This window comes from Epinephelus moara, chromosome 10 (genome assembly GCF_006386435.1).
Source record: "Epinephelus moara isolate mb chromosome 10, YSFRI_EMoa_1.0, whole genome shotgun sequence".
In the NCBI taxonomy this organism is placed as follows: Eukaryota; Metazoa; Chordata; class Actinopteri; order Perciformes; family Serranidae; genus Epinephelus; species Epinephelus moara.
The window spans coordinates 14,901,358-14,927,713 of record NC_065515.1 but is presented as its reverse complement, the minus strand read 5'-3'; the positions used below and the strand labels follow the sequence as shown (position 1 = coordinate 14,927,713).

At 42.0% G+C, this 26,356-nt stretch overlaps 1 protein-coding gene across 1 annotated transcript; it reads right to left on the bottom strand.

Annotated features, from left to right (window-relative positions):
* Window positions 1-515: 515 nt before the first annotated feature.
* On the bottom strand, window positions 516-26,356 carry st6galnac5b (ST6 (alpha-N-acetyl-neuraminyl-2,3-beta-galactosyl-1,3)-N-acetylgalactosaminide alpha-2,6-sialyltransferase 5b). The gene is made up of 5 exons (XM_050055018.1): window positions 26,203-26,356; window positions 25,429-25,644; window positions 8,548-8,957; window positions 5,847-5,954; window positions 516-2,398 (listed from the first exon to the last, which is right to left on the bottom strand). The coding sequence occupies exons 1-5, from the start codon at window positions 26,221-26,223 to the stop codon at window positions 2,155-2,157; spliced, it is 999 nt and encodes a 332-aa protein (XP_049910975.1). The 5' UTR covers window positions 26,224-26,356; the 3' UTR covers window positions 516-2,154.

The window sequence follows — 26,356 nt, the reverse complement described above, 5'->3', positions numbered from 1 at the left end:
ACTAAGTCATGGTATGGTATGCTGTACATAATCACGGAAACTGTCAGTGTGTCATTCTGTCAGTCAGTCATTCTGTCTTTCCCACGTTTTTCTACTCACTGACGTGGTCAATCTATGTGAAACTGCACATAGGCATTGAGGATTGGCATAGGTAGAAGGTGACAAAGCTGCCAATGGGTATGGACTAGTAATTGTTTATTTATCAAAAGATGGCAAACATCCATTTGTTTCTGCTTGTCTTATGTGATAAGTTGTTACTTTCCTCTGTTAAATATTATTGTAGACCGAATGTCTTTGGGTTTTTGACTATTTCAAAACAAGAAGCCTGAAGACCTTACTTTATAGGCTTTTGCAATTTTCTACAATATAGAAAATATACATAAACGGCCAATATATTAACTTATTATAAACAGCAGTTGTTGTAGCCCTAAACAAAACAATAGACCCAAAATCCATGTTCAGTATGGCAGTATTTATTTCACCTCACAGCATTACCTCATACGGTTTGAATGCCACAGAATTTACTTCATTGTTCAGTAGGAAGGCTGCCTACCTGCAATATGTTATAAGATAGATCAAGGAGATCATGACATTGAATGCATCACTTAAAAATATAATAAAGTCTGGTTTCACCCACTGATTAAAGCAATATTTATATATATGTAATATTATGAGGGTATTGAGGGCAACATTCACGTCATGACTGCAAACCGTTTGAAATATTGCAGAAGGAGCAGCCACAGTGAGCTATTTGATGAAGAACCAACTCCTTTCACTGTGCGCCGCTATCTGCAGAGACATATTTTTTGCCACATAAAATCACATCATGGTTGCTCATTGAATGATGGAGAAAGGTCAGTTATTGCCTGCTGTTTTTATTAATATGATGACAGTTTGTTTTGCTCCTTCCAGAACTCTGTGGCCTGGAGAACTGAACCACATATGCTGCTACCACCAGTAACAGCAGGGCAAATCAGCCAGGACTGAAATCTTAAAGATTGCCACGTTAAACTCAGTACTCACAGTAATATGTGTAACACAATCAAATGTACATTTGTAATAACGTTTGATACGTTTCTGTACCCCTTACGCTCACCATAGGGGATACCCCACCTATAAAGGGGTGTCTCCCGCCTTCCCTCTCCCCTCTCATTTTTCAGCCTAACCTTATTGTAATATATGCTAACATATTCCTGTGTAACTTAATTTGTGTAGGGGCTTGAGTTTATATCGTCGTAATTTTGTTTTTACCCTTTTGCTGTTGCACTCCATGGGGGGAATAAACGGAGATTGCCTCCAATGATGTTCACAGTCTGGGCCTCTTCATATCAACACAACACAGACACCACTAGAGTATACATAATTCTGTATGTCAGTAAGCAATAATTGTATGGCTTGTTTGTTTGTATTGTTTATTGTTAAAACCATTGTTGTATGTTTTACTTACATCTTTGAATTTATTGCAGTATACAGTATCAATAAGCTGTATGTTACAACTAAACACGAGGTGTCTGCTATTGCAAAACTGCAACTGTCACATTTATCTTCTCTCTGTTGCCTGTATTGTGATTATTGTATTGTTGAAAAGGGATAAAAGTGTTTAAAACGTTAAACACAGTGCCTCTAAAAATATCACAATGAGCTTTGAAAACACTACATTTAATTTGTGTGTTATTGTGAAATGTAAACTCCTCCTCAGGTCATTAATACTCCCACATTCCCAAATAATGAGGACACGACCTGAGTGTCCTCAGTGAATCTGTGTTTAGTTTATGAAAATGAATCAGTCATACTGCCGTTATTGCAGCGGTGTTCTGCCTCATTGTCTGCCTCCTCTCTGACAGCTCGAGTGTTGTCAAAGCAGCTCTACACTGAGTAAAAAAACACTTGAGCCAACCTCCATGGCTTTGATTCCAGTATGAAATTCATCCTATTATAGTTACACTTCCAAAACATTGTTGGGGCTTTGTGCTGCTATTATGCAATGATCCCATTCTGCCAAGCTGCTTAGGCAGCAGGCTAACAGCCACAACAGTAGCCTGTTCTGTCCTACTGTTGTCTCATGCATTCATATTGTCCAGAGAGGGAATCTGAGCCCTGGAAACCATCCACACAAATATTCCACACGTCTGAGGATCGTCAGTGGAGTGAATCTCAGGATCCAGCTGGAACCGGAGTGTATGAGCTGTTCATGTTGGTGTCGACAGCATCTGGTTTCCAGTCTGGCTGGTGAAAGTGGATGTTGAGGGTTCGAGCCCAGTTTGCAAACACTGTCTTCTCCGTGATGAAGCGGTGGTGGCTTCCTCGCCGGCTCCTCTCGTGGGAGAGATACATGGAGCACTCGTCGGGCCCCGCGGGCTCATAGTAATGATACGGCAAAGAGGGATGAGAGGAGGATCTACACGGGAGAGCCAAGGAGAGAAGAGAGGGGAGTAAAGCATGAAAAGGCATGAAAGTCAAAAGTGTGAGGGAGGGATGTGGAAAATAGCGTGGGGATGATTATGAGATGAGGGTGGGGGAGAGGATGCGAGTCACAGTGGGGGAAGAAATGGAGAGAGGAACAAAGAAAAACAGAGAGATCAGAAGAATCTGAGCTCACAGATGTGTTCATTATTCACCATCTTATTCCTCTGATATTCACGGTCACGCCAAGCTCAGGGGAAGACAGCTACATGAGAGTCACTTCAATCTGGCTCGCATTTTGCTATGAATATCCAAATATGTCAAACTGTCCTCTCTGCCCTTGTAGATTCATGCGAGAACAATATTAACAAAATTATTCTTCTATTTCCAGTGAACTTCATAAACAGCTTTACTTTCCTTTTGGAAACTACTCAGTGAACTGTGTTATTATTATTATGGTAAAATGTCAAGATGAACATATCCTCTGGTGCTGAACTCATTCACCAGCCTGACAGCCTGGCAATAAAAGGCTCCTGAAGTCACCACTGCAGGGAGTAAATGTTATATTGTCATTACAAGTTGAAAACATCATTAAAGATGTACTAGACAAGATTTTTATGTCGAAACACACCCATGTTGTCAGCACACGGCAAATTACAGAGTGGAGCTGCAACAGAAAAGAGCAGCTCATCCGCCTTATGCACGATTTGCCCCACTTGCTCAAACAGGAAGTGACAAACTGAACAGTCCTAAGGATAAGGAATTTCGATGGTGACTTGAAGGTATACTTTAACAGATGAATCAGGGTGTTGCAGAGTGTTAAAGTTAAAGTGCAGACAGTGTGCATGAATTTACTTGTGACTTTGGTGTCTTTCAAATAAATTAGTCAGAAATCTGTTCTAGTATTAATTGGTAATTAACAGCAGCGACAATGTTGTGATGGCTATATGGTTTCACCTTGTAAGTCTGTGTGCAAAATATGGTCCTGGAGACACCTATTGTTGTGGGAATTGCCACAGAAGCAGATTTGAGTACTCTGCCAGGTGTTTATATGTCTGCAGACAGATTTTCTCACTATGTTAGTGTTATACCGTCACACTTTACGTCCCTGGCTCAAATTCATTTTAAGTTGCAGGTCGCTGTATCATCGTTGGAGTGATCCCAGCACATGGTCCAGTGGGTCCTGGTCCAAAAGTGGGTCCCAGAATGTGTCAAGTTTGTAAAAACATACTTTATTTTAGAGTACAGTGAATTCCCAGCACAGAGCTTTTACTTTGAAGTGCTGTTTCCTGCTGTAGAGTGAGTGACTAACGAACAGTTACATGGCAGAGACAGCAACCTAGCTCAATGACATGGATAAACGCAAGTGTGACACTGAATACGTTGAGCTGTGTGGACCTTGAACTAATGACTAAGGAGAAATGTGGACCCCGTGGCTGGACCAGTTGGGAACTACTGCTCTAGTTATTATTGACTATTTTTTGGTCGGCTGTTCGGTGGCGTGTTCCTGATGTCCCAATTTCTTTCCCTATGTGAGTCAATACAATGGTATTTGATATAAATATTCATTCATTCACTCATCCTATTCAGGGTCGCGTGTGCAGAGGGGGTGGGGGGGATTGCTGGAGCTTATCCAAGCTGATACTGGGCAAGGGGCAGGGGAGTGAGGGGCAAGGTACACCCTGGACAGGTCACCAGACTATCACAGAGCTGACCCATAGAGACAAACAACCATTCACACTCACATTCACACCTACAGGCAATCTAAAGTCACTAATTAACCTAAACTGCATGTATTTGGACTGTGGGAAGAAAACCTACACTGCCACATGGAGAACATGCAAACTCCACACAGAAGGGTGCCTGACAGGTTCAAACCAGGAACCCTCTTGCTGTAAACTAAATATGTAAAATTAAATGAATGAAATTTAGTTATGTAGTGAGCTAATTGTTATGTGATGCCTTCAAATAAAACTCGTGAGGTATTTTTGACCTGAAAAGTCAAGGACAAAGTATTCTTGGCGCTAGGTGGTCATGTGAACACCGTTGCTAGGAAACTGACAATAAAAAGGGACATTGCTTTGTTTCTTTTTTCAAGTATTGTTAATGATTTTGTGTTTTCTGTTTTTCAATGTCAACACAACTGATAAGGAAATAATAAGGAGAAGCTTTCAGACAGGCATCACAACTCAGAGTTTTTACTTATTCTCACTGAGGGACACTGGGCTCTTATTAGAAACACACTACTAAATACCTGAAGGCAGCAATAAGACAACACAAAATGACTGCTAAACAGCAGTGATGAGTAACCTGTCATAGAACTGGATGATAATGGCTGGATGTACTCGATGATGTGATTGTAGTATGTCTTACATGTTAATATTATATGTCTTCTTATGCATTTTAGTATGTTTTTTAATTGTAGGTTCTATTTTTCACCTTTAATCATAAAGTTAAAACTGCAATAATTAATTACCAATTAATCGAATAGTTTCTCCCGGGTTTTGGGAGCTTTGTAGCGTCTTTCTGCTCTTTGTTTTGGTTTTATGTCCCAAACTTTACTGTTCTGGTTCAGCCTCACAGCTCTCATCAGCACTGTTTTCAGACACAGTCGGCAGCTTTGAATCAGGGCGTCTACAGGTCCTTAAGAAGTCCCAAAATGTCTTAAATCCAATGTTACAACAATAAGGCCTTAAAGGTCATTAAATAGTCTTCATTTCTAATTTGTGAGGTTTTAACTACTGCATACATTTTTATCTAATTTCATTTATCCATTTTTTAATTTCATTTTGTGAAAATGAGTGACGGTTTTCTACTTAAAAGTCTATATTTCTAATGTTACAAATCTTTCAAAATCATCAATCTGTCATTTTACTTCATACTTGCACTCACCTGTTGGCAAAATGTAGATTGACTTAACTCACTCTAATAACCATATTCCTACATAACACTTACCCCTGCACAAGACCACATATACTACATACTATATACAGTGCTTACCTGCAATGCTTAAAGAAGTAAAACGTGATTCTTTCAAAAACTATCCCAAATTTGGTTTAAAGGAGTCTTGAACTGGTCTTAAAAAGCATCAAATTTAACTGTCTGATACCTGTAGACACCCTGTGAATGAATCCACCCTACCTGCCCAGCACGTAATGGCAACAGACAAAGTGAGCGACTAGCTGGTGAACATTTAGCAGCTAAAGAGACAGAAATTTCCCTTAGGAATTTGTGGAGACCAAAGGCAGATCAAAAAAGAGGGAATATTTGGCATTCACCGGGTCGCCACACTCCAATTGAATGTTAATTCTGCTCCATATACACTGGAAGAGTAATAAGGCTGCTACATTTACCAATAGCATCACAGTACCGATAGTGTGCAAAGTTGAATTAAAATTGCTCAGCATCTAAATTCTTGGATTTAAAAAATGATCTGAATGTACCTGCAGAAATCAGGAGGCACCATGCCATACACGTTGATCCTGTCACACAGCTCCAGGGCTATGGCCATGGTGAACCAGCCGGTACTCAGCCAGGAGTTGGAACTCTTCCTGGAAGACGAGAGAAGATCAACATTTTTAGTAGACCCACACTCATATATTGTAAATACATACTGGGAGCACTGGCTCCTTCTGAGAGACTAACTGATCAAACGAGGCAAGATTAAAGCTGTGAAGCCATAATTCTAGATTTTATCTGATCAGTCATCTCTTCAGAGATGAACACAGATGAAGCAAAAAGACGGATTGAAGAAAGACTTTCTTTGTTTATGCCTCATACACAACAATAAAGGAAATATCAATGAGCAAGACATTTATTCTGACAATGCCTGCATGAAGGCTGAATTGATTGGATTCTCCATTCAAACACAACATCCTCTTATCTTCCTGTTGGCTTACTGTTCACATGCAAATTAGTTTATGAATAGCTGGAGAGATGTTGACAAAAAGTCTTTATCTGGTTAGCTCTTATTTTGTAATCTTACAATAAGTCAGCCATTTAAGTAGAGGAACCTGCACCACATGAGGAGAGATGTGTGACTATCATGTGTTAAAGGCACGAAACTTGCATCTGTTTCATTCTCGCTATAAAAAGAAATACATTTGCCTGGTGTTTAGGATGGTCTCAGTATATCAAAGCCCTGTTTGGTGTGCCAATTCCCTTTCATTCATGTTGATGAAATTAGTTCTGTTTGATCCAAATGAAGCTGTACAGCTGCCTCTGAAAATCTAAAAATGCAAAACCTGCTGGTTGCCTGAGTCTCCTCTCTCAGTTAAGATGTAGGAGAGCAGTCTCTGTGTGTGACCAAACACTTACCTACACGTGTTTCTGCAAGACCACAGAGATTTCTATACAGTTATTGTATTTAGACAATAGTTGCTTCTTCTAACTAAAGCTTGGGTGGGCAGAAATCTGAATCTCTCCCCTCTCTATGCTAAGCCCCTCCCACCAGACGACCACATGCATCTGCACGCTCTTCATACAGTAACCCAGTGTTTCCCATACATTGATTTATTTAGTCTTACTCCATTGTACAGTTGCATGCAGCACATTTACTCAGCCCCCCATTGTTCAACTCTCTGTTTATCAGACCAAAAATGAGACAAGAATTAGTTAGCCAACCACCCAACAGCCTCTCCACCTTGTTCCCCACCATTGTGAACTGCTTCCCCGAGAGGAGAGTGGGCAGCAGCTTGGGACATCAGTGTCAGAGCAAACCGCCAGCACTGGGTGTCACAGTAGGCTGGTGGCCAGCAGCAGCACCAAGTCTAACTTAGCAGGCACAGTAAGATGCTGATCTGGTGCGGAGTCAGGCTTGTCTGGTCCCCCGGAGCTGAGGCCTGTGCTGATGGATTTTGATGTCCACGGCCACTGATTGGAGATCAGCTCTTCTGCCAGCGAGGTGGTATGTAGCGGCAGGAAGTGAGGCGGAGGACACACTCTGATTCGAGGCACTAGCGTATGTTAAACGTGAACTTGAAGCTGCGGCTATGAGCCTTTGGCACCAATTAGCAGAAGGCTAAACTGTCAGCAAAATTTTTCTCTATCTCTAAAACGCCTCACCAATATCGACACACCTTTTATCACATATACTGTCAGACTCTCTTTTCAACTCCCTTTTTGATTAGACCATCTTCCTTTTTTGGGTTGCTTTGCAATGGTGGCAGTTTCTTAGCGGGATTGTTCACCATTGGATCAGGCTTCCACCAAAGGGACATGCATGTGCATCTGCATTCGTAGAACAACCAATAGCAAATAACCTATGATTAGCTAAAGTCTCTCATCACAGACTAGTCTAGTTTTCTCTCAGGCCACTTAAATTACAACATGCTCAAAGTTCATTTAGGGATTTTTGCCCACTGCCACAAAAAAATAACCTTCCTCAGCTTTAAAATAAATAAATAAATAAAGCATATTTGTGAGAGGCTGTGTACAAAGCAACATTCTGTCAAAGCAGAGCAGCAGCATGAGGGCATGTTAGGACTCGACATCCAGCCATTCACCATTATCCCTTGATGTGACACATTTGTCATATAATTGTTATTTATCTGTGTTTTATCTGTCGGATTTGAGGTTTTTCATTTGTCACTTTCAGCTAAAAATTTGTCTGTTCTCACTCCAAGATACTGATTCATGCTTACTCACCGCCATCCTTTTTATTTTTTTGCCTGTAATGACAGATGTCTCTATGAATGTCTTCCTACATGGTAGGGCTACACAAGAAAATGCTTTGGACTACTCTCCCTAAGCCGCGCATTAGTGGGTCAACTGTGAACTTGGCATTAATCAAATCCCTTAAAATCCTGTCAGATATAACAAACAAGATTTATTCTAAATCCTATTAATAATGCTGTGAGTGTTTAGAGCTCTGGCTTATTTCATTGTGAGCAAGTATTCCAAAATATGTGAGGCTTTTCAGAAGTCTGTGTAGTGCACTCTTCCATCACTGCAAATTTAATTTCATGTGGCTATAACTCATAAGTTGAAGACAATTTTTTGTGTGTTTTCCCTCTCCTGTCACACACACACACACACACACACACACACACACACACAAACAGATATGCTGTTTGTCTCAGTAAGGTCACCAAAGGTCTTGAAAACAAACCTCACAAACACAGGTCTGATTCTCTGGACATTTACCTGTCAATCCCCGTTTCCTTTTTAAACAGCTCATCAAACTTGAGCATTTTGATCCGAGAAATAATGTAGACTTTAAGTTTGGGCAGAAGTTGGTTTAACAGCCTGAGGTTGTTGTAAACGTGGCCCTTTCCATCCCGTCTCATGCAGCTGCTGGGTCCCCAGAAGATGAACACTGTGTCTTGGCTCGCGTTGAGCAGCTCCTGCCGGCTTCGCAGCACCCTCTGCAGGCTGGAGTGAGCTATGACACGCAGGCTTGTGCGTTGCCCGACATCTCGCTGATATCTGATGCTGGGAGCATCGTTCATACGGATTATGCACTCAGAGCGGTCGATTTCTTCACCTATCTTGCTCCCAGTTAGCTGGCCGGAGCTGGTCACCAGGGCACAAGTCTTGCAGTGCATCTTCAGAGGCTGTGGAGGTGAAAGGTCAGAAATTATTGTAGTTTTTATTCATGAAATAGTTGTTTTAATCCAGAGTATAGTCTTCTTAAGACATTGTATTTTCTCTACAGAATCAGTTCTGTTATTCTGTCTCTTTAAAACATTACAGTATCTGACCTATTCTCAGAGGCAACAAAAAGTTGACACTAAGGGCTCATTTATCCTCAACGTTAGATACGTACAAGAACACGGACAGATGCCTCTATCTGTACTTTGCATTCATGTCGTCTGTATTCATCTAGTTTTCCAAAATGCTTGCGTACATACAGAAAAACTAAGCAGTACCAAGGGAAATTGTGTGTACATCATTTTAGTTAAACGTGTTGGCATTTACCAATTAGCGCTAGGCACAAAGTACCGTCGATGCTCATGGGAATATCCTTAATCTTAGTATTGAGCAGATTTAAATGTTGGCCTGCTAACTGCACTAAAGTGAAAGTTAAGGGGTCACTAAAGTTATAATTCACCCTGAGGGGAGCATGAATGTCCGCACAAAACTTCATGGAAAAGTCAGAGTCAGGGGATCAGCGCATGGCTAAAGAATACCAAAAAGTTAAAATAGCAACATGCAGAAGGGATGAATCTGCACTCTAAACCATCAAGGTCAAATCTCACTTGCAGAGGAGGACAAGCCAACGACCCCGACAGAGTTCAGCACAGTCTATACAACAACACAGGACACGCAGCCATGACAACAGCACTTTCCCCAAGCATCTCTGATAATGTAACCAAAACTTTGGAAATATTTTTAAGGCCTTTTCAGAATTATATTCACAGGTTAACGTAGTTTTTCATCAACCATGCACACAACTTCACCTGAAAACAGTCCCAACTTAAAGTGGATATCCTGCCCTTTATTACCATGATTATGCCGTCATCTGCAGCCACACAGGATCTGAATAAAGTGTAACTGGCACACAGAGTAGAGCAGCTCGACTGGTAATGGGTTGTTCTGTCAGGTGTCCTATTATTCAAATGCACTGCGGGTTGACAGCAGAGCAGAGGCTATTCTGTGCTTTGATTTTGAGGGAACATCATGAATACACATAAGCCTGTATATTTATTCAGTCAAACACAACCTATACTCTTCTGCGAAACAAGGAATGCACGAACAGCACAGTGGTCAGAGCACGCTTTGTGAAGAAGGTACCGCAGGGCTGTTGTGTTGGTTTGCATTATATTGACCAGGTATTTGTGTTTTGTGTCCAGCTAGGTTCAGAGTTGAAAAAGGCAAGCTCGGATTGAGTGATCCGACAGCGAAAAACCCGGAGACTCTTCACATGAATTATTCTCAGCCTTAATAGAGAGCTACATTGGCATTCTGAACTGGGCTCGGAGCTTCACACTCCATCAGGTTCTGAGGTGGGAATGTGCGTGCGTGTGTGTGTGTGTGTGTGTGTGTGCATACAGGTGATATTACCAGCACCACAGGCTGTGCTGCTCCCACTGCTATATTTATATTACTCTCCCACTATCTCTGCGACCCCACATTGAATGATTGCCTAGTGTGTGCGAGTGTGTGTGTGTGTGTGTGTGTGTTGTGTGTGTGTGTGTGTGTGTGTGGGTGGGTGGGTGTGTGTGGGTGTGTAGGCGGTGGTGTCTATTGAGGTAAAATGATGAAATCTTTTGTGCAGAGTTCGATGTCGACCCAGATATGTAACACGATCACGTTTCTCTGCCGAGAGTCTGCAACTATCTAAAAAGTGTCAAGATCCAAAACCAGTTGTATACACGAACACAATCACACACACGCAATCACAGCCTCTCTATGCATTGAAGAACAGGTATTTCCATTCCCCAACACATTGCCCAAAACAAACCAGGTCTTGTTGGAGTGTGTTTGCACTCTCCGTTCGCAGACCCCCTCCCTCAATAACAGGTTGGCTGGAGCAAATTACGCGCTTCACTGCACAAACACACCCTCCCCTCCTTGCCTTAGCTGGTGAAAAAAAAAAAAAAATTCACAGTCCTTTTAGCTGTTTCTTCTTCTACATATAACAGATAGAGTGCTGTTCCCTGCGGCACCGTCCAAACAATTACTCCCAAGTAACTTTCAATCATTTTAAAAGTCAGGGAATGTGTTAAACTAGTAAAAGGCAATTGAAGGTGGACAGAGTCGTCGTTTGAAGTGCTGCTGAAATACTAAAAGTGTCCTTGACAGTCATGCTGAAGCTCCAGTGCCAGCTCCCTGAGCTTCTGACAGCTTGATGATGCTGGGAAATAGCCACTTATAGACCTTGTATCACATTGAGAAGGGCTTTGAGAATCAGATGGAGAATATTTTCAGACGGCAGGCAGCTGAAGATGCGACCCACGCACTGTTGAATGAATGAATAAATGAATGAGTGTAATGCATTGCATATTAATGGTGGATTTTCACTCATAATCAGCCTTGAGTTAACACAGAGGTCCTTTAATTTGTGAACCAGCTCGAACTTGAACACTGACTGAATGCTGACTCCAACACACACACACACACACACGCACCCACACACACACACACACACACACAGTCTGCACTTTATAATGCAGACAGAGGGTTGTCTACCTTGATCAATTATGCATAACCTCATAAGATAACACTCATACGGATTAACAAGATCTAAAAAGGCAACAGCGGGACTGAGCAGTGAAGTCCAGAGGTCTGCACCCCAGATTCCACAAGTGTTAATCCACCCACATCTTCATCAGCACCGGGCAGCCTCTCCTCATCGCCATACTGACCTACTGAACCATCACTCTCTGGACCATCCCCTGCAGAGATGACATCCTGCAGCCCTCGGTTGACTCCTAACCTCACCAGGATCCCTCATCATCTCTCCTTACTCCACTCGCCTCTGATGCCACCCAATCAACACTTAAAGCCTGCCTTCCTCTCTGTCACACCATGTCACCTGTCCTTTACTGTCAATATTTCCCTGTACTTCAACGCAGCGCAGAAGATGTCATTCTCACAAGCCTGGCACAGCTGGACCAAGAGACAGAAATTTACGCAGCAGGACAGTTAGGACTTTCAGTCTCCTGCAGTAATTGGCAACATGCTGGCTGAAGTCAACCCACAGCATAAGTTGGATTCAAAATCTGTTTGGTGCTATTTGAGACAGAGAGGGACTACCCAATTCAGTTGTTAGTAAAATAAATTGTAGTTTTGAGAGGAAAAACATTTACAGTATACACTTACTTACTTGTGCTTTATTTGTTTATACTTTAGCCCTATATTTGCACTACTTCATGTCTTGGATTCAGGATTTTCCTTCACTTGCTTGATTTTATTTTTTTTATACATTTTTAATAAGCACTGTTGGAGGGTGCCTGAGGCCTAAGATTTTCATTGCCAATGACTGCTTCTCTGTAACTGTTGCACACGTGAAAAGAATACAGAACGTCAATAGGAGAGTCATAATAATCCAACTAAATTGTGTGTCTGTGTGTCTGTCCTCCAATTTTCTGGTAAATCGTTCATCTGATTGACTTCACACTTGGCGGGTGTGTTGCTGAGGACTCGAGGAAGTTCAGTGTCAAGTGAGAGGTCTTGAGATCTACGGGACGTATTTATTTGTCGTGTGTTATACCACCAGAAGTACACACTGTGTAGTGTACTGAGAAGGGACCACTATTAAATGCTCGATAGCCGAACAGCATGGTGAGTACAGCTCGCTCTCCATCACTCAGTGCAGTACATTCAAGAACAGATAACAAAAGAGAGACAGAAGATGTTACACTGTTGTGAACGTACACATTTCAATTATCAGCAATGCAACTTTCGGAATGAACGCTTTTGTTCTCGGAAATAGTTTGGTCCCAAATAGCTAGCTGTTAGAAAAAGTTGCATATACTAGCATTGCTTAGGGATGCAACTATGCAGCATATCACTATACAATGATTTGTATGATATCTATGAAAGCAATACCATTGGACAAAATCGGCTTGTGTCGATTCTCCAAACACGCTTAACTAGTATTCATAAATGGACCAACTTTCAACCCACCTTCTACAATTGTATGTAGTCATAGCATTTCTGCAGGAAACGCATGTCTATAATAGAGATGTTAAAGGATACATAATAATTGGGAGGGAAACATTTATCATTTTAGATTTGATTTGAAGGCCAGAGGCACAGCCATACTTATTCATAAAGACATCCTCTTTGAAGCAGACAAAATTGTTTCTGATTCAACAGGCAGATATATCATTGCCTCTGGAAAACTCTTCAACAAACCTGTGACACCGGTAAATATTTATGCTCCCAACTGGGATGATAACCAAATATAGATACTCACTCTTTCTCTCTCTTATAATAGGGGAAGATTTCAGCTGCGCAAAAAAACCTGAACTGAAACGCTTATCAACCGGAGCTTCTCATATATCAAAAATGGCCTCCAGTATAAGGAGCTTTTGCATCAGTAATTTACCTCTTTCAAATGAGGGGGTTTTCCAAAACACAATTTAACACCTTTTCATATAGGCTCTCATTCAATCCTTTCTACACTATATTATCATTAAATGCAGAAATTAAGGGTGCTTTCACACCTGCCCTGTTTGGTTCGGTTCAATCGAATTCAAGTTCGCCCCATAAGTGCGGTTCGTTTGGGCAGGTGTGAACAAAGCAATCACACTCGGGTGCGCACCCAAACAACCAGACCAAGACCTTCTCTTCTTTGTCCGGTTACAAATTAGCTCTTCGTTTGTGGTGAGAACGTGTTCCGACCTCAATCTGAACCAACTGCAGTCACATGACACATTGTTTGGGTTAAACATGAGCATGTTACAGTCCTGGAGGATTATTAATGTGCACCTCCTCCTGTACTGCCTTAATATGCACATTCAGCACATCCAATGCATCAAAACATTGTTTTCTAGTTGGAGCCGCGCCTCATTTTCAAACTGTATGGTTTGACTAAAATGAACAATGACAGCAATATAGTCCACGATGAGCAGCGCTAAAATCAACCTGCGTAGTTGTCCCTCCATTGTGACATTAGAAAGTGTCACATTTACCTTGCAAGTGTACTCTTCTTCAACGTTTTGTTTACATCCTGGATTTTTCTCACATGAAAATTCTGACCAATCAAGAGCAGCTTTCTCACACAAGGTATTTTATCTGGTCTGCTTGTAAATGCTGCCGTGAGAACACGAACCAACTCTAGGCAATTGTGCAGCTTTGTAACGTAATAAGTCTCTGAATCAGACAAAAGCAAATGAACTCTAGGTCTGGAAGCACCCTAAGACTATGATCTCTTGAATTTATGAATGAATTGGTGAGCTGAATTCCTAATGGAGATGTCAAAAGTGCAATGGGAGTAAGATTGGAATGACTCTCAAAAAGAAATTCTTGAACCACATGACACTTCTCCCTGTTCATCGTGTACTTTTAAGCCAAATCATCCTAAATAGCCTATATATAAATTTAGATCTTATATGTAATAGATGTTAACTGTCTCCAGCTGCTCTGACTCACATGCTTTGGTCATGCTCTGATTTGGATCATTTCTGGGGCTCAGTGTTCAAATTTTTAAGCGATACTCACCACACATGGAAAGAACCAAATTCTTGGGGCGTCGGAGGCTTAGTGGTAGAGCAGGCACCCCATGCACTAGGCTGTTGCCGCAGCAGCCCGGGTTCGACTCCAGCCTGTGGCCCTTTGCTGCATGTCACTCCCTCTCTCTCTCCCCCTTTCATGCTTGTCTGTCCTATCAAATAAAGGCTAAAAATGCCCCAAAAAATATCTTAAAAAAAAAAAAAGAACCAAATTCTTTAGCAGGAATTTTTAGTATAAAACCTGAGATTGCTGCCTGGTCTGTCAATATATACACTGCTGTTGCATTTACCTGCCTGTAAGCCCTTGACTTATCATATTTAATTGAAATATTTTAAAACCCCATTCTCATGCAAAGTGGCTGAACAATGCAATGTTTTGATTCTATTCAATACTATATTGAGGTATTTTCCCTGCATGTTTATGTGTGCTGGAATAAGAGAGTGCAACAAGGAGAGAGAGAAGACGTGACGTTCATAGCAGCAGCAGAAGAAGCAGCAGTTAAGAGTATGGCTCCGGTTCCAGTCCCAGTCAATTACCGCCCACACAGACTCATCAGTATGATCCTGTTTATACACTTCCCAGGGGAACCCAGGATTATAATTGCTTTCAGAGCAAACCCCATCAGTCAGCCTCTAATATCACACCAGAGCCTCCAATCCACCAGCCTCTGCCTGCACCCCTCTCAGTTTGAGAAGGGTAGACAGCGCAAACCTAAAAGAGTTGGAAAGGCTGCAGCTACGCAGAAGTCAGAGAGGAGCCATAAGTAAAGAACAGAAGGGCCCTATTGTCATTGTTAACAATGGATTAGGCTTATGTTAATATACGTTTTTCCTATTGTTGACAAATCCCATTAAAAAAGGGAATGGTTTTAGCCAAAGTCATTTCCTGTTTAGTATATAGTCCACTGTATTTGCTGATTGTCAGAAATGTGACAGGAATATGGTGCCCTCTTAAATTACCACAAGGGAATGGAAAAAGTAATGTCCATGGTATGTTCACTATTTCCTGCTAACAATCCCACAATTGCCTGATATCAGACAGAATTGTCAGCTCATTACACTCTGTTTCCATCTTCAGTCTGACATTACTCTACCAATTTCCGTGGGGCAGGAAGATTCAGCTTTCCATAACCAATCACAAAAGACCAACACATCCACCTGAGTGCGTAGCCATGCCAACATACAGGTTTTAAAAGTGGAGGGGAGCAAAGTTAAAACAAACTGTCAAGAGATTTTGTAAAAACTTGTCGATTTAGAACAGTCTCAATAGCAGGGTCCATGCTGTTTACAGTGCTCTCTATTGTGTCTATGACTCCTCAGTGGTTCTGGTGCGCTGCTTGACAACCTGGGGCATGTTCAACCAGAAAATAGAGTTTCTGGTTGAACAACATGTTTCTTTGAGATGGTGTGAAACAGTGCGGCTTTGGGGTAAGTTTTCCCTTGTTTGGGGGCAGTGTCAGAGGTGTTACCCAGTCAGCACCCACACATATATATAAACCAAATTCTAGTAGATCTTTACTTATCATGTGATACCCGGAGGCTTAGTGGCGTCCCGTATACAAAGACAATGTCCTTGCCACAGTGGCCGCGGGCTAATTCCAGCCTGTGGCCCTTGTCTGTCTGCATGTCATCCCCTCTCTCTCTCCCTTTCACATTCAAAATGTCCTGTCTCATAAAGGCAAAAAGCCAAAAAAGATCTTTACTTATTGTACTTACAATTTTTGTTTTTATTTCACATTTAACTAATAAAAGAACCTACACACAACGGTCTTCTTCATATATTCACCAACAAAACAAAGACAAGAAACAAAAACAAAACAAAAGACACAATTTCAGTCCAATACAGAACAGAACAATTTAACACAAAGCACTTGCCTACGTATTGAAGCATTTCCAACTACAAGTTAAAGTTAAGTTATTTCCATGGGGGTCTTGGTGTGATATGATGATGATTCATAATGTCCTGCATCTAAATTTACTGCTCTCTGTAGAGTAATCCATAGGTTGTCTATTGTTTAAGAGTAGTGAATGAGAAAAAGAAGATGTGATTTCAGACACTGCTGCCGAACAAATGTGTCACAGTCCACACCTCAGTACTTCCTGACTTCCCCACCTGTCTGTGGCTCTCAATCTTTAGAAATAGTTCACGAAAATATACTTCCATGTTTTAAAGGTCCAGTGTGTAGGATTTAGGTGGATAAATTGGCAGGTATGAAATCAAAATGAAATTCCCATAGAATGAACCATCTATGGGGCGGTACACATGCCAAGCGATTTGCGCTTTCAATGTAGACACGCGGCAGACGCACCTAAATGCCAGAGCAACGCCATCACAGCACGCATGCATTCATATTTTTCAGTGCGCAACGACTGAGTTCAACTTTTGGAACGCAGCAGCACTCACCGTGTGTCATGTGACAAGGAACAACTAATCACAGACTGCTTTTTTTTTTTTTTTTTTAACCGTAAATATCAGTCTGTGGTAAATATGGAGGAGAAATTGAATTGATCATTTCAGTGCGGGGCTGCCAGAGCTTTGCATCTGTCCCATGGACAATATTTTTGGCCTACTACACACTCACAAAACAACTCCTGGAAGAAGATCAGCTCTGCACTCAGGATTTCTGGTAAGTAGACTATGGTACTGCGCCAGTTATGGCATAGCAACCTCGGACGCAACTTGCCTCTGCTCCCTGAAGAGTCTGTAGTCAGAGTAAGCACAAGAGTAGCGCCTAGTGCCCGACCTGGCATTTTTCAGGCAGTTAAAGATGTAACATGTGTACGGCCCCTATATATGCATACAGAGGGGGTCTTCCTTTCCCCAGAGTCCACCATGTTGCTCTACAGTAGCCCAGAACGGACAGGCTCTAGATAGGGCCATTCGCTTATTTGATTGGCCACAATATTTCTCCTACACCTACACTTGACCCACGGGGTGACAGTTGGTTGCAGTCTGCAATCTCATCTCTAGATGCCACTAAATCCTTCACACTAAACCCCTGAAAACGGATACTATAGGCATAGTATTCTTTCGAAAATGTTACTCAAACAGGAGTAAAAAGTGCATTTGTTGAGACTATTTTGCAGATTTGGTTTGCCAGTGAGAACTTATCTCTAAAAGGCTGATGTACGTGGGAGACACTCGAAATAAAATACATTGCATCATGATGAATAAACACATTACCCAGAACAACAGTCAGGTTATTGCAACAGTAACAGCATCAGTGAAGAGATCAGAGCAATAAAACAGACAACAGGAGGATCGATTAATTGTTGGTTTTGGTCGTTTTCTGGGATTTGTTGACAATAAAGAAAATCCTATCCAATCCCTTGATGTCAAACATCCTCTGATGTGAGCAGCAGTGTGCAAACATGAAGACTCAGCTGGATTTGCTTCCAGCGGCACAAATTATTTAGATGTTGATCTTTATTGTAACAGTAACTGTACACTTTCTAAAGCATACAGAATTAGGCTAATGGCTCAGCTGAGAGCGGAGGTGGTTTAAGTGGCACCTGTTGTGTGGTGTGAGGGTTTAATGATCAGAGCTGCTTTCTTTTCTCTGAGACCAATTAATTACACCGAAATTCTCTTGACAGTTGACATCTCATTAAGCTCCTCCCGGTAACACACATACCAGTTGCAATCCTAAACTAGCTCTGTTCTTGATTTGAGGGAATAAAGGCGAGATAATCAAGGTGCCTGTTTTCAACCTCAGACAGAGAGAAGGGGCTGGCTGCATCTCTGAGTACATAGCCTCATTAGCAGTGCATTGATGGAGAGATGTGAAATGTTTGGCTCCTTTCCTAAATGGCCGGAAAGAAGATGATATTTATGACTTCCTGTCAGCTCTTGCCATTCACATTGTCCATCTAGTAGTAGAGGCATTTGAATTAATGAGTAGTAAGAGTGATTTTGTTCTCCGTATATGCCTGGCATTAAAATGCAATCTGTATCTGAATATATTATCTGGCAAAGGAGGAATGTTAATGCCAGGTGTAAGCGCAGGCAGAACGCATTGGTACATATCAGCAGTAGGTGACTTGAGGGGGGTGAGGAGGAACACCATCATCCTGATTCACGAAATGATCAAAATGTATTCCCCTTATTAACCTGCCATCTGTCTCCATCAGCGGAACAGCCAAGGAGGGGCCAGGAGGCAGCCACCCTGGCCACTGCATATGCATAATATGGAAGCTATACAATTTGTGTGTGGTATTTATAAACTTGAGTAGGCTTGCTCCCAGTAAATATTTTGTTCTTTGCAATCAATGTGCTCCTTCAAATTTAAGCTGTATATTTGTCTTGGTTATTGAGGAAAACAACTGTAGCCTATTTGAAGAACACTGAATCACCTAACATATACAGACACATAACACATTGGGATCTACCCCCATGGTCACTAATAGGTGGACTGTGGCCTGGGTCCGTACCCTGATGTCATCCTTTTCATACCCAGACCTATTGTTGAGAATTGTGCTGTATTTCTAGTCTTTACAGCGCTGGAAACTCACAGACCAGTTGCACAAGTCTTAAATCATCTCAAGTGATGCAACTCAGCCAATCAAATCTGCGCACTGTGATTAGCATTGCAACTTAAGGTCAAACACCCACACAGGCGAGCGACAAGACGAGAGATAACAGTTGGAGACAAAAGTGACTGCACTTGCACAGCACCTTTCTAGTCCTCCGACCACTCAAATCGCTTTTACACCACATGTCACATTCACACATTCACACTGATAGCCAAGACTACCAATCATGGTGTCACCTGCTACTCAGTAACCGTTCACACACCAATGGAACAGCCATCGGGAGCAATTTAGGGTTCAGAATCTTGCCCAAGGATACTTTGACATGCAGACTGGAGGAGCTGGGGATCAAACCGCCAGTATTCCAATTAGTGGACAACCCACGATATGTCTAAGCCACAGCTGCCCGAAAATTAATTTCACATGGCTCTAAAGAGAGACAGCAAAAGCATAGCTCTTTAACAAGAATGGATATATTTGGACATGTTCATTCTTCCCCAAAAGAAGTTCATAACCAGTAGACTATGTCTCATACATAGACAGTAAAATAATGGACCTATTGTGACATCACCCATTGGTTTGTGGACTGCTGTTTAGAAGCCATGGGTCCAGCATTTTGGCCAGTGCCATCTTGGTTTTTTGGAGCCAGAAGTGACCATAGAGGTTGGAGCTGTGGAGAAGAGAGTGCTTGACTGTGACAACACCTCCCAGACAGCCTGTCACTCAAGCAACCTCGCCCTTAAATATGCATAACTGTAAGCCTCAATAAAATGTATATGGGTGAGTTATATAAAAATTTGACCCCCATATACTTGTCATGAAATGGGAAATTAGTTATAGATACCAAAGCTGTTGTTTGTACCAGGCTGTGAACATGTTGGCCTGTAAAGTCTGACCGGCTTCTGCAGTTTTTGGCACTTCCGCACTGGCTTCATTTTTCAGCCCTGGAGGCTGCCGCTTGGTCCCATATCAGGAGGCAAAATTAGGGAGTGTGCCATCCCCCTTTTTAGCAAAATAACTAAATGCGTTCCCCTTGTTAACCTGCCATCTCAGACCCCTGCCAATCCTCCTGCCCCTGCAGAGATGAAAATCGTCCGCTGGGTATTGGAATATGATCAGAGCAGCCAGACCACATTTGGAAGTGGTCAGGGATTTGATCACAAAACAACTGAGATGATGCATTTTAATACCACGGGTTAATGCAAATATAGATGGATTGGATGCCATTATCCACATACAGATCACATGTTAATACCATGTGTAGCTGGGCCCTTCAAGTAGATAAGAATGACTACAAACTAGGCGATGTAACCTTACTCTGAGGATGACACCTGATAATATATTCAGCTTTTCCAGGAGTGCTCCCTTACTTATTAAAATTTGCAGGTCCTGGTACCTCATCCATTAAGTAAGCTGTACATTAACATACCCATTGTATAACACATCTTACACAGAGAGAGGTCAGCATAGATAGGAGAATTTTTTTGCACAATTGACTTTATAATGACACCTATTTCTCCAAGGCTGACTGCATTAAAGGCTGTGAGAGCCAGAGAGGTATTGCCCATAATAAGTAGGTACATCATAAATTGGCACCGGCGCACAATCCACATTCATGCTCTCACACAGGCTTTGTGATTAGTGTATAAAGGCCAATGTAGATTGATTCTGCCGACAGTTCTTCAAAGGTCAACATCTCTTTAACTGGAATCGGCAAAACATCAGAGAGAGAGGGAGAGAAGCTGAGGAGTGAAGCAAAAGAACGGAGTGGCTGTAGGTGTTCAAATGTGTGTGTGCATAGGGTAGCGCTTGTGTGTGTGTATTTGAAAGAGTCTATTCAACTCTGCAGCTCTAATTACTGTGGCTTGTCAAAGAAAAGAAATACATACTAGAGGAGGACATCTCGCAAAAACCTGCAGACATTGCAGAAGGCGAGCGGAGAGAAACATAATGAACGCTGAGACTGCTTGCAAGTTGCTCAAAATACCCCCGTATAAAATTGCACTGTGCACTATAACTTTGAAGTCTGATCTCACATCATATAGATTTGTGGGTTTAAACACTGCTGTATTGCTATTTTCATATCACCATTAAAGGAACAGTGCGTGAGATTTAGGGGGATTTAGTGGCATCTAGAGGTGAGGATTGCAGATTGCAACAAGCTGTGACTTCTCCCTGTGCCAAGAAGGAACTCCCGGTTACGATTCCTTCAGTATTCATTGTTTAAGAGCTTTTTACCAGGAGCTGATGCATCTGCAGAGATATCTTCCTCTCCAAAACAAACAGGCCAGGTAAAACCAAACTAGTAAACTAAACTGGTAGGACCACTGAATAAAACAGTGTCAGTTATAAAAAATGTTTCTCCTACCCTGTTCGGCATGTTAAGGACAGACTGCTCACCCAGTACCTGCAAATGTGTGCTTACCTATTTTTTCATCCAGACATTCTGGAGGTTTTTACTATGACCCAAATTAACCGCAGAGGTCTCCTCCTCTCCAAAACAAACTGACCTGGTGATTTAAACAGGTAAAGACACTGAATAAAGCAGTTTCACATTAAAAAAATCGGAATTTTTCCAATGATCTCACCACAGAGGGGCTTCCAAACACAGTGGCTAATGCTGAAATAAAAAAAGCCCTATCTAGAGCCAGTGTTTGGTTTGTCTGTTCTAGGTTACTGTAGAAACATGGCAGTGGGGACAAGGACCTGCTCCATATGTATATAAATGGCTCATTCCAAGGCAACGAAAACACAATGATTCTTATTTTCAGGTGATTATACACCAAAGAAAACATCCATATTACGTTCCATTCCTGCAAATATATCCCCCTAAATCCTACACAGTGGACCTTTAAGGACTGAAAGGCCTGATGGAAAAGCTAAATGTTTATAGCCTTTAAAACCCTGCTGCATGACGCAGCACGGCCTTAGCATTGAATGTGTGCTGGGTGTTTTGCGAACTCTTGGGTGAGACAAAAATGAGCAAAGCAGCCACAGACCCTGATGAAATCACAGCCCATGCCAACAAGCTATGCACATAGGTTAATATGGGCCATAAACAGGGTCCAGCAGGCACATTAGATAGAGCTCTCCTCGCATTTTCAAGCATCCCTGGCTCTGATGAGGGCATAAAATTTTAACAACATGTCTGGGCATTTGGATGGGGTTGTCTGCATGCATGCAGTTCTGTGTGAATATGTGTGTGAGTCAAAGCCAAGATTCCCTCCAGCAGCAGCAGACCTCAGACGACCCTGAAGGGAACAGTACAGACCGATCCACCCACTCCTCAGATCCTACAGCAGGTCTTCTCTGGTTAGTCATTCCCCCGGCTCTGTCGGAGGGTGCAGCAGCAGCAGAAAGAGCTGGAAGCCCCCATGGGAGGAGGTGGGGGGGCAGAGTGACACTAAGCAGTATGAAAATGTCGCAGTGTGAATCCATCATGAATCAGCTGTCAACTAGGAGGAGGTGGATGGTCAGGAAGGATTGTGAATAATAAAGTGCCTACACTGCAAAAACACTTTCACTTCTCCTGAGAGATGCTGTAAAATCTGTACATTAATGTTTCTTTTTCATGAACTTTAAAAGGATCTGATGAGGCTACAACCCCTCAGAGGAGCCCTAACTTAGAGTCTGGCTAAGTCAAGAAGTCCAGGGAAGCCTCAGCTGGATCAAACCTCTCTCCAAACCAACATCACTCTCATAGCACCGATCATTAATCACTGAAAGGTGAACTGTAAACAACACCTTTTTTCCCCTCCAAATCCTCTCCTGCCCAGTGCTGCCTGAGCAACGCAATGTACTTTCCACTCTGCTGTGCCTCGCTGCATATCTTTCTCACTGAGGGGAGACACGACGCCGTCTGAATGATCTATCTATCCGAATGAGCTGTCTGTAACACTGTGCTGGGTCTGAATGATAGGCCTCTGCATTACGATAACACTGACTGTGACCAGAGGATTACAGCGCTGATGTCTCGAGTAGCCGTTCTAGTAGAAATCCATCCTGTTTTGAGTGCTTTTGTCGCTAAATATTTCATGGTGGGCACATTAATTATGAATCAAGAAACAGAGTAAAGTACAGAGAGAATTTAGAAATAGTACTACCACAGCAAGTTCAGCTTTTGACATTAATGTTTAAGAGATTAATTGGTATTTTTATAGCCTTAAAGGGGGCAATAAAGCTGTAATAATTCCCTCTTATTTTGAAGCTATTCCTCATTAAAAGAAATTGCTACACAATTTAGATTACCACGTTTAGAGAACTTAAAGCTAAAAAGAGATGGACTTCTTAAAAAGCATAACAATAAAATGTAGATAAAATGCCAATAAACATTGTATTACCCAAACTGAAAAACCTTGACATCAGATTCGTCTGTGAGAGTGGCTGAGAGCATGATGTAGTGCACCAGTCAAACACAAAGAAGAGGATTCTTCAGTTCCACCTGAAACCAGGGCAGCACCCAAAGCTTCAAAACGCCTTTTTTTTCAGTGCATACCTGAACTCTACATGTACATGCTAGTCTCTCTGCTTCTCTGGATGACAGAAGAACACAGATAAAGTGTGGTTTGCGTTATATATGTGCTAAAGTGCCACAGCAATTAGTGCTCTTTTGAAAGAGATATGTCACCCACAAAATTACCATCTGTATATCAATTAGTCAAGTCATGCTACCTTGACTTTGTTAAGAAACCTTTGTTTTTCTCACATGCCTCCACGGAATATGTCATATATATTCACCTATCGATTAATTTTGGGATGCTTTCAGACTTAGATTTGCTTGCTTTGGTCGGACTCAGGGACTAATTTTGTTACAAAGTTGCATAATTGCCTAGAGTTGGTTCGTGTTCTCACGGCAGCATTTACAAGCAGACCAGATAAAATGCATTGTGCAAGAAAAATGCTCTTGATTGGTCAGATTTTCCAAGTCTTGTTGAAGAAGAGTACACTTGCAAGATAAATGTGACACTTTCTAATGTCACAATGGAGGGACAACTACGCAGGTTGATTTTAGCGCTGCTCATCGTGGACTATATTGCTGTCATTGTTCATTTTAGTCAAACCATACAGTTTGAAAACGAGGTGCAGCTCCAACTAGAAAACATTGTTTTGATGCATTGGATGTGCTGAATGTGCATATTAAGGCAGTACAGGAGGAGGTGCACATTAATAATCCTCCAGGACTGTAACATGCTCATGTTTAACCCAAACAATGTGTCATGTGACTGCAGTTGGTTCAGATCGAGGTCGGAACACGTTCTCACCACAAATGAACCACACCAGAGTTTGTTTGTAACCGAACCGAGAACACCACCTCAAGAAGGTGTGCACCCAAGTGCGATTGCCGTATTCACACCTGCTTAAATGAACTGCACTTAGAGGGCAAACAAACTTGAGCTCAACTGAACAGAACCAAACAGGGCAGGTGTGAAAGCAGCCTGAGTGAAAATGCATGTGTTTGGAAAAGTACTGAGCATGTGTCTGGATAAATGAGACTTGGTTTATACTGCACAAGTTGTGTGAGAGTTTGTAGATGAATGTTTTGATATAGTTTTACTGTTATGTTAGCATGCCTAACTGCTATACAAATGGTTACTTTGTGGGTGATGTGTTTCTTAAAGGGCTGGTTACTCAACACAAACATGTCCAAATAAAGTCAGACAAACAAACTCCTCACTGTAGAATGGCAGGAGAGTGAGGGCACTACTATCATGTGAAGAATAGCCACACTGTATGAAATGCGTGTCTCAATCAGCGCATCAAGCGAAAGTTGTCTGTGCACATCCCAGAGAATATAAAGACATTTAAAGCCACTTTACTCCCTTTTTCTATACTTTTTCTCATCTGCTTGGTTTAACAAAATCCCATGTGCTGCTACCTGTCACTCCCATCTCCGCTGCTGGCCTCTATTTGCTCCTTCCACAACATTTAAAAGCCACTTCTCACCTGCCAGAGTGCTATTCCCCCAAATCCCACTCCCCTCTCTATGCAGGAGAGGGGGAGTGACACTGACAAGAACCTGATCCCTCATCTCAAACACTGCCTTTGTTTTTGCTGGAGCACAACAGCACCCGCTGCACCACTGTCCTGCATTTCTTTGAAAGTTAAAGAGATTTAGGTTTTTAAGGTTTTTAAGATTTTTTTTAAGAAGAATAAAGGCCCTGTTTAATAAAATACATTATTATACACATCTTCCTTTTGGCTTCCTTAGCTTTTAGATAAATTAGTCACACACAATAGTTCTGACAGTTGCACAGAAATAACAAATATACTCTAATGTCTCAAAGGAAGAACCAGCTGCAACATCATCATTGTGCATCTCTAAATCACACACAGAGACAGATCATCTCACAGTGCACAGATGGTGCATGTTTACCTTATGATCCATGACACCTGTGTACCCCTCAAGTGTTGGTGTCGGGAGTCTCTGCAGTCTCTCCGGCTTCCTTGTGGATGGAGCAGGACCATCTACACGGTGGGATGACACCGATGATGCAGATGAGGAGGATGATCTGTCGCCAGAGCTGCTGTTGTACACCAACATAAAACTGGTAACCATGGTGATGATGATGATGCCACTAACCCCTTGGCACTGGGGAGACACATGAAAGTTTAGGGGAAAAAAGAGCATTAAAAACAACACCTAGTCACCGCTTTCTGTTTAGAAAATCAGCTTCAGGACAAGAGCTGCATTTTTATTTTATTTTATTTTTTTGATCCAGAGATCACTGCTAATTAAATGTAAGCTTTCAAAGCAACACAGGAATAACTGCAGCTGCTGTTCTCCTCATGCAAGGCTGCAAATGAAATGTCAGCTGTGCCACTCAAATGCGTTCACCCTGCTATGTCAACAGGGCAACATGCTTTAAATTACAGAGAGGTGCAAAAATAGCTGCTGAATTCAAACATGCTTCATAATTACCCCCCCCCCCGCAGAAAAAAAAACCTTAAGACGTGCGTGCGCTCCTATAGGATTATCCTGATGTATTTAAGCCACTGTAAAAGATGAAAATAAAACCACCACAAAGTGCAATTAGGTCAAACACACTATGTAATGACAGCTCAGCCTGTAACTCACTTCTTCTGAGCGGCAAAAACCCCAAAGCTCCCCATAAAATGAACATTACAGTGATATGTCAGTCATAATTACCACTCTTATCTTCATCTTCATTTCCCCTCGTTTCCAACCTTCATCCTAACATCCTTTAAAGCTCTCACACTGAGCGTCGGGACTCTTCAGCATGCAACACTTGAGCGGCAGCATCACCGGGATCAGATCAGCGCGCAGCTACAGAAAACGACGC

Bases quoted from the DNA above. Each gene is read 5' to 3' on its own strand.
- st6galnac5b (XM_050055018.1), bottom strand. From the start codon at position 26,223: ATGAAGATGAAGATAAGAGTG. The intron at 25,645-26,202 runs GTAATTATGACT...GTGTCTCCCCAG, and splicing joins TGAAGATGAAGATAAGAGTG to TGCCAAGGGGTTAGTGGCAT. The intron at 5,955-8,547 runs GTAAATGTCCAG...CTCGTCTTCCAG, and splicing joins AAGGAAACGGGGATTGACAG to GAAGAGTTCCAACTCCTGGC.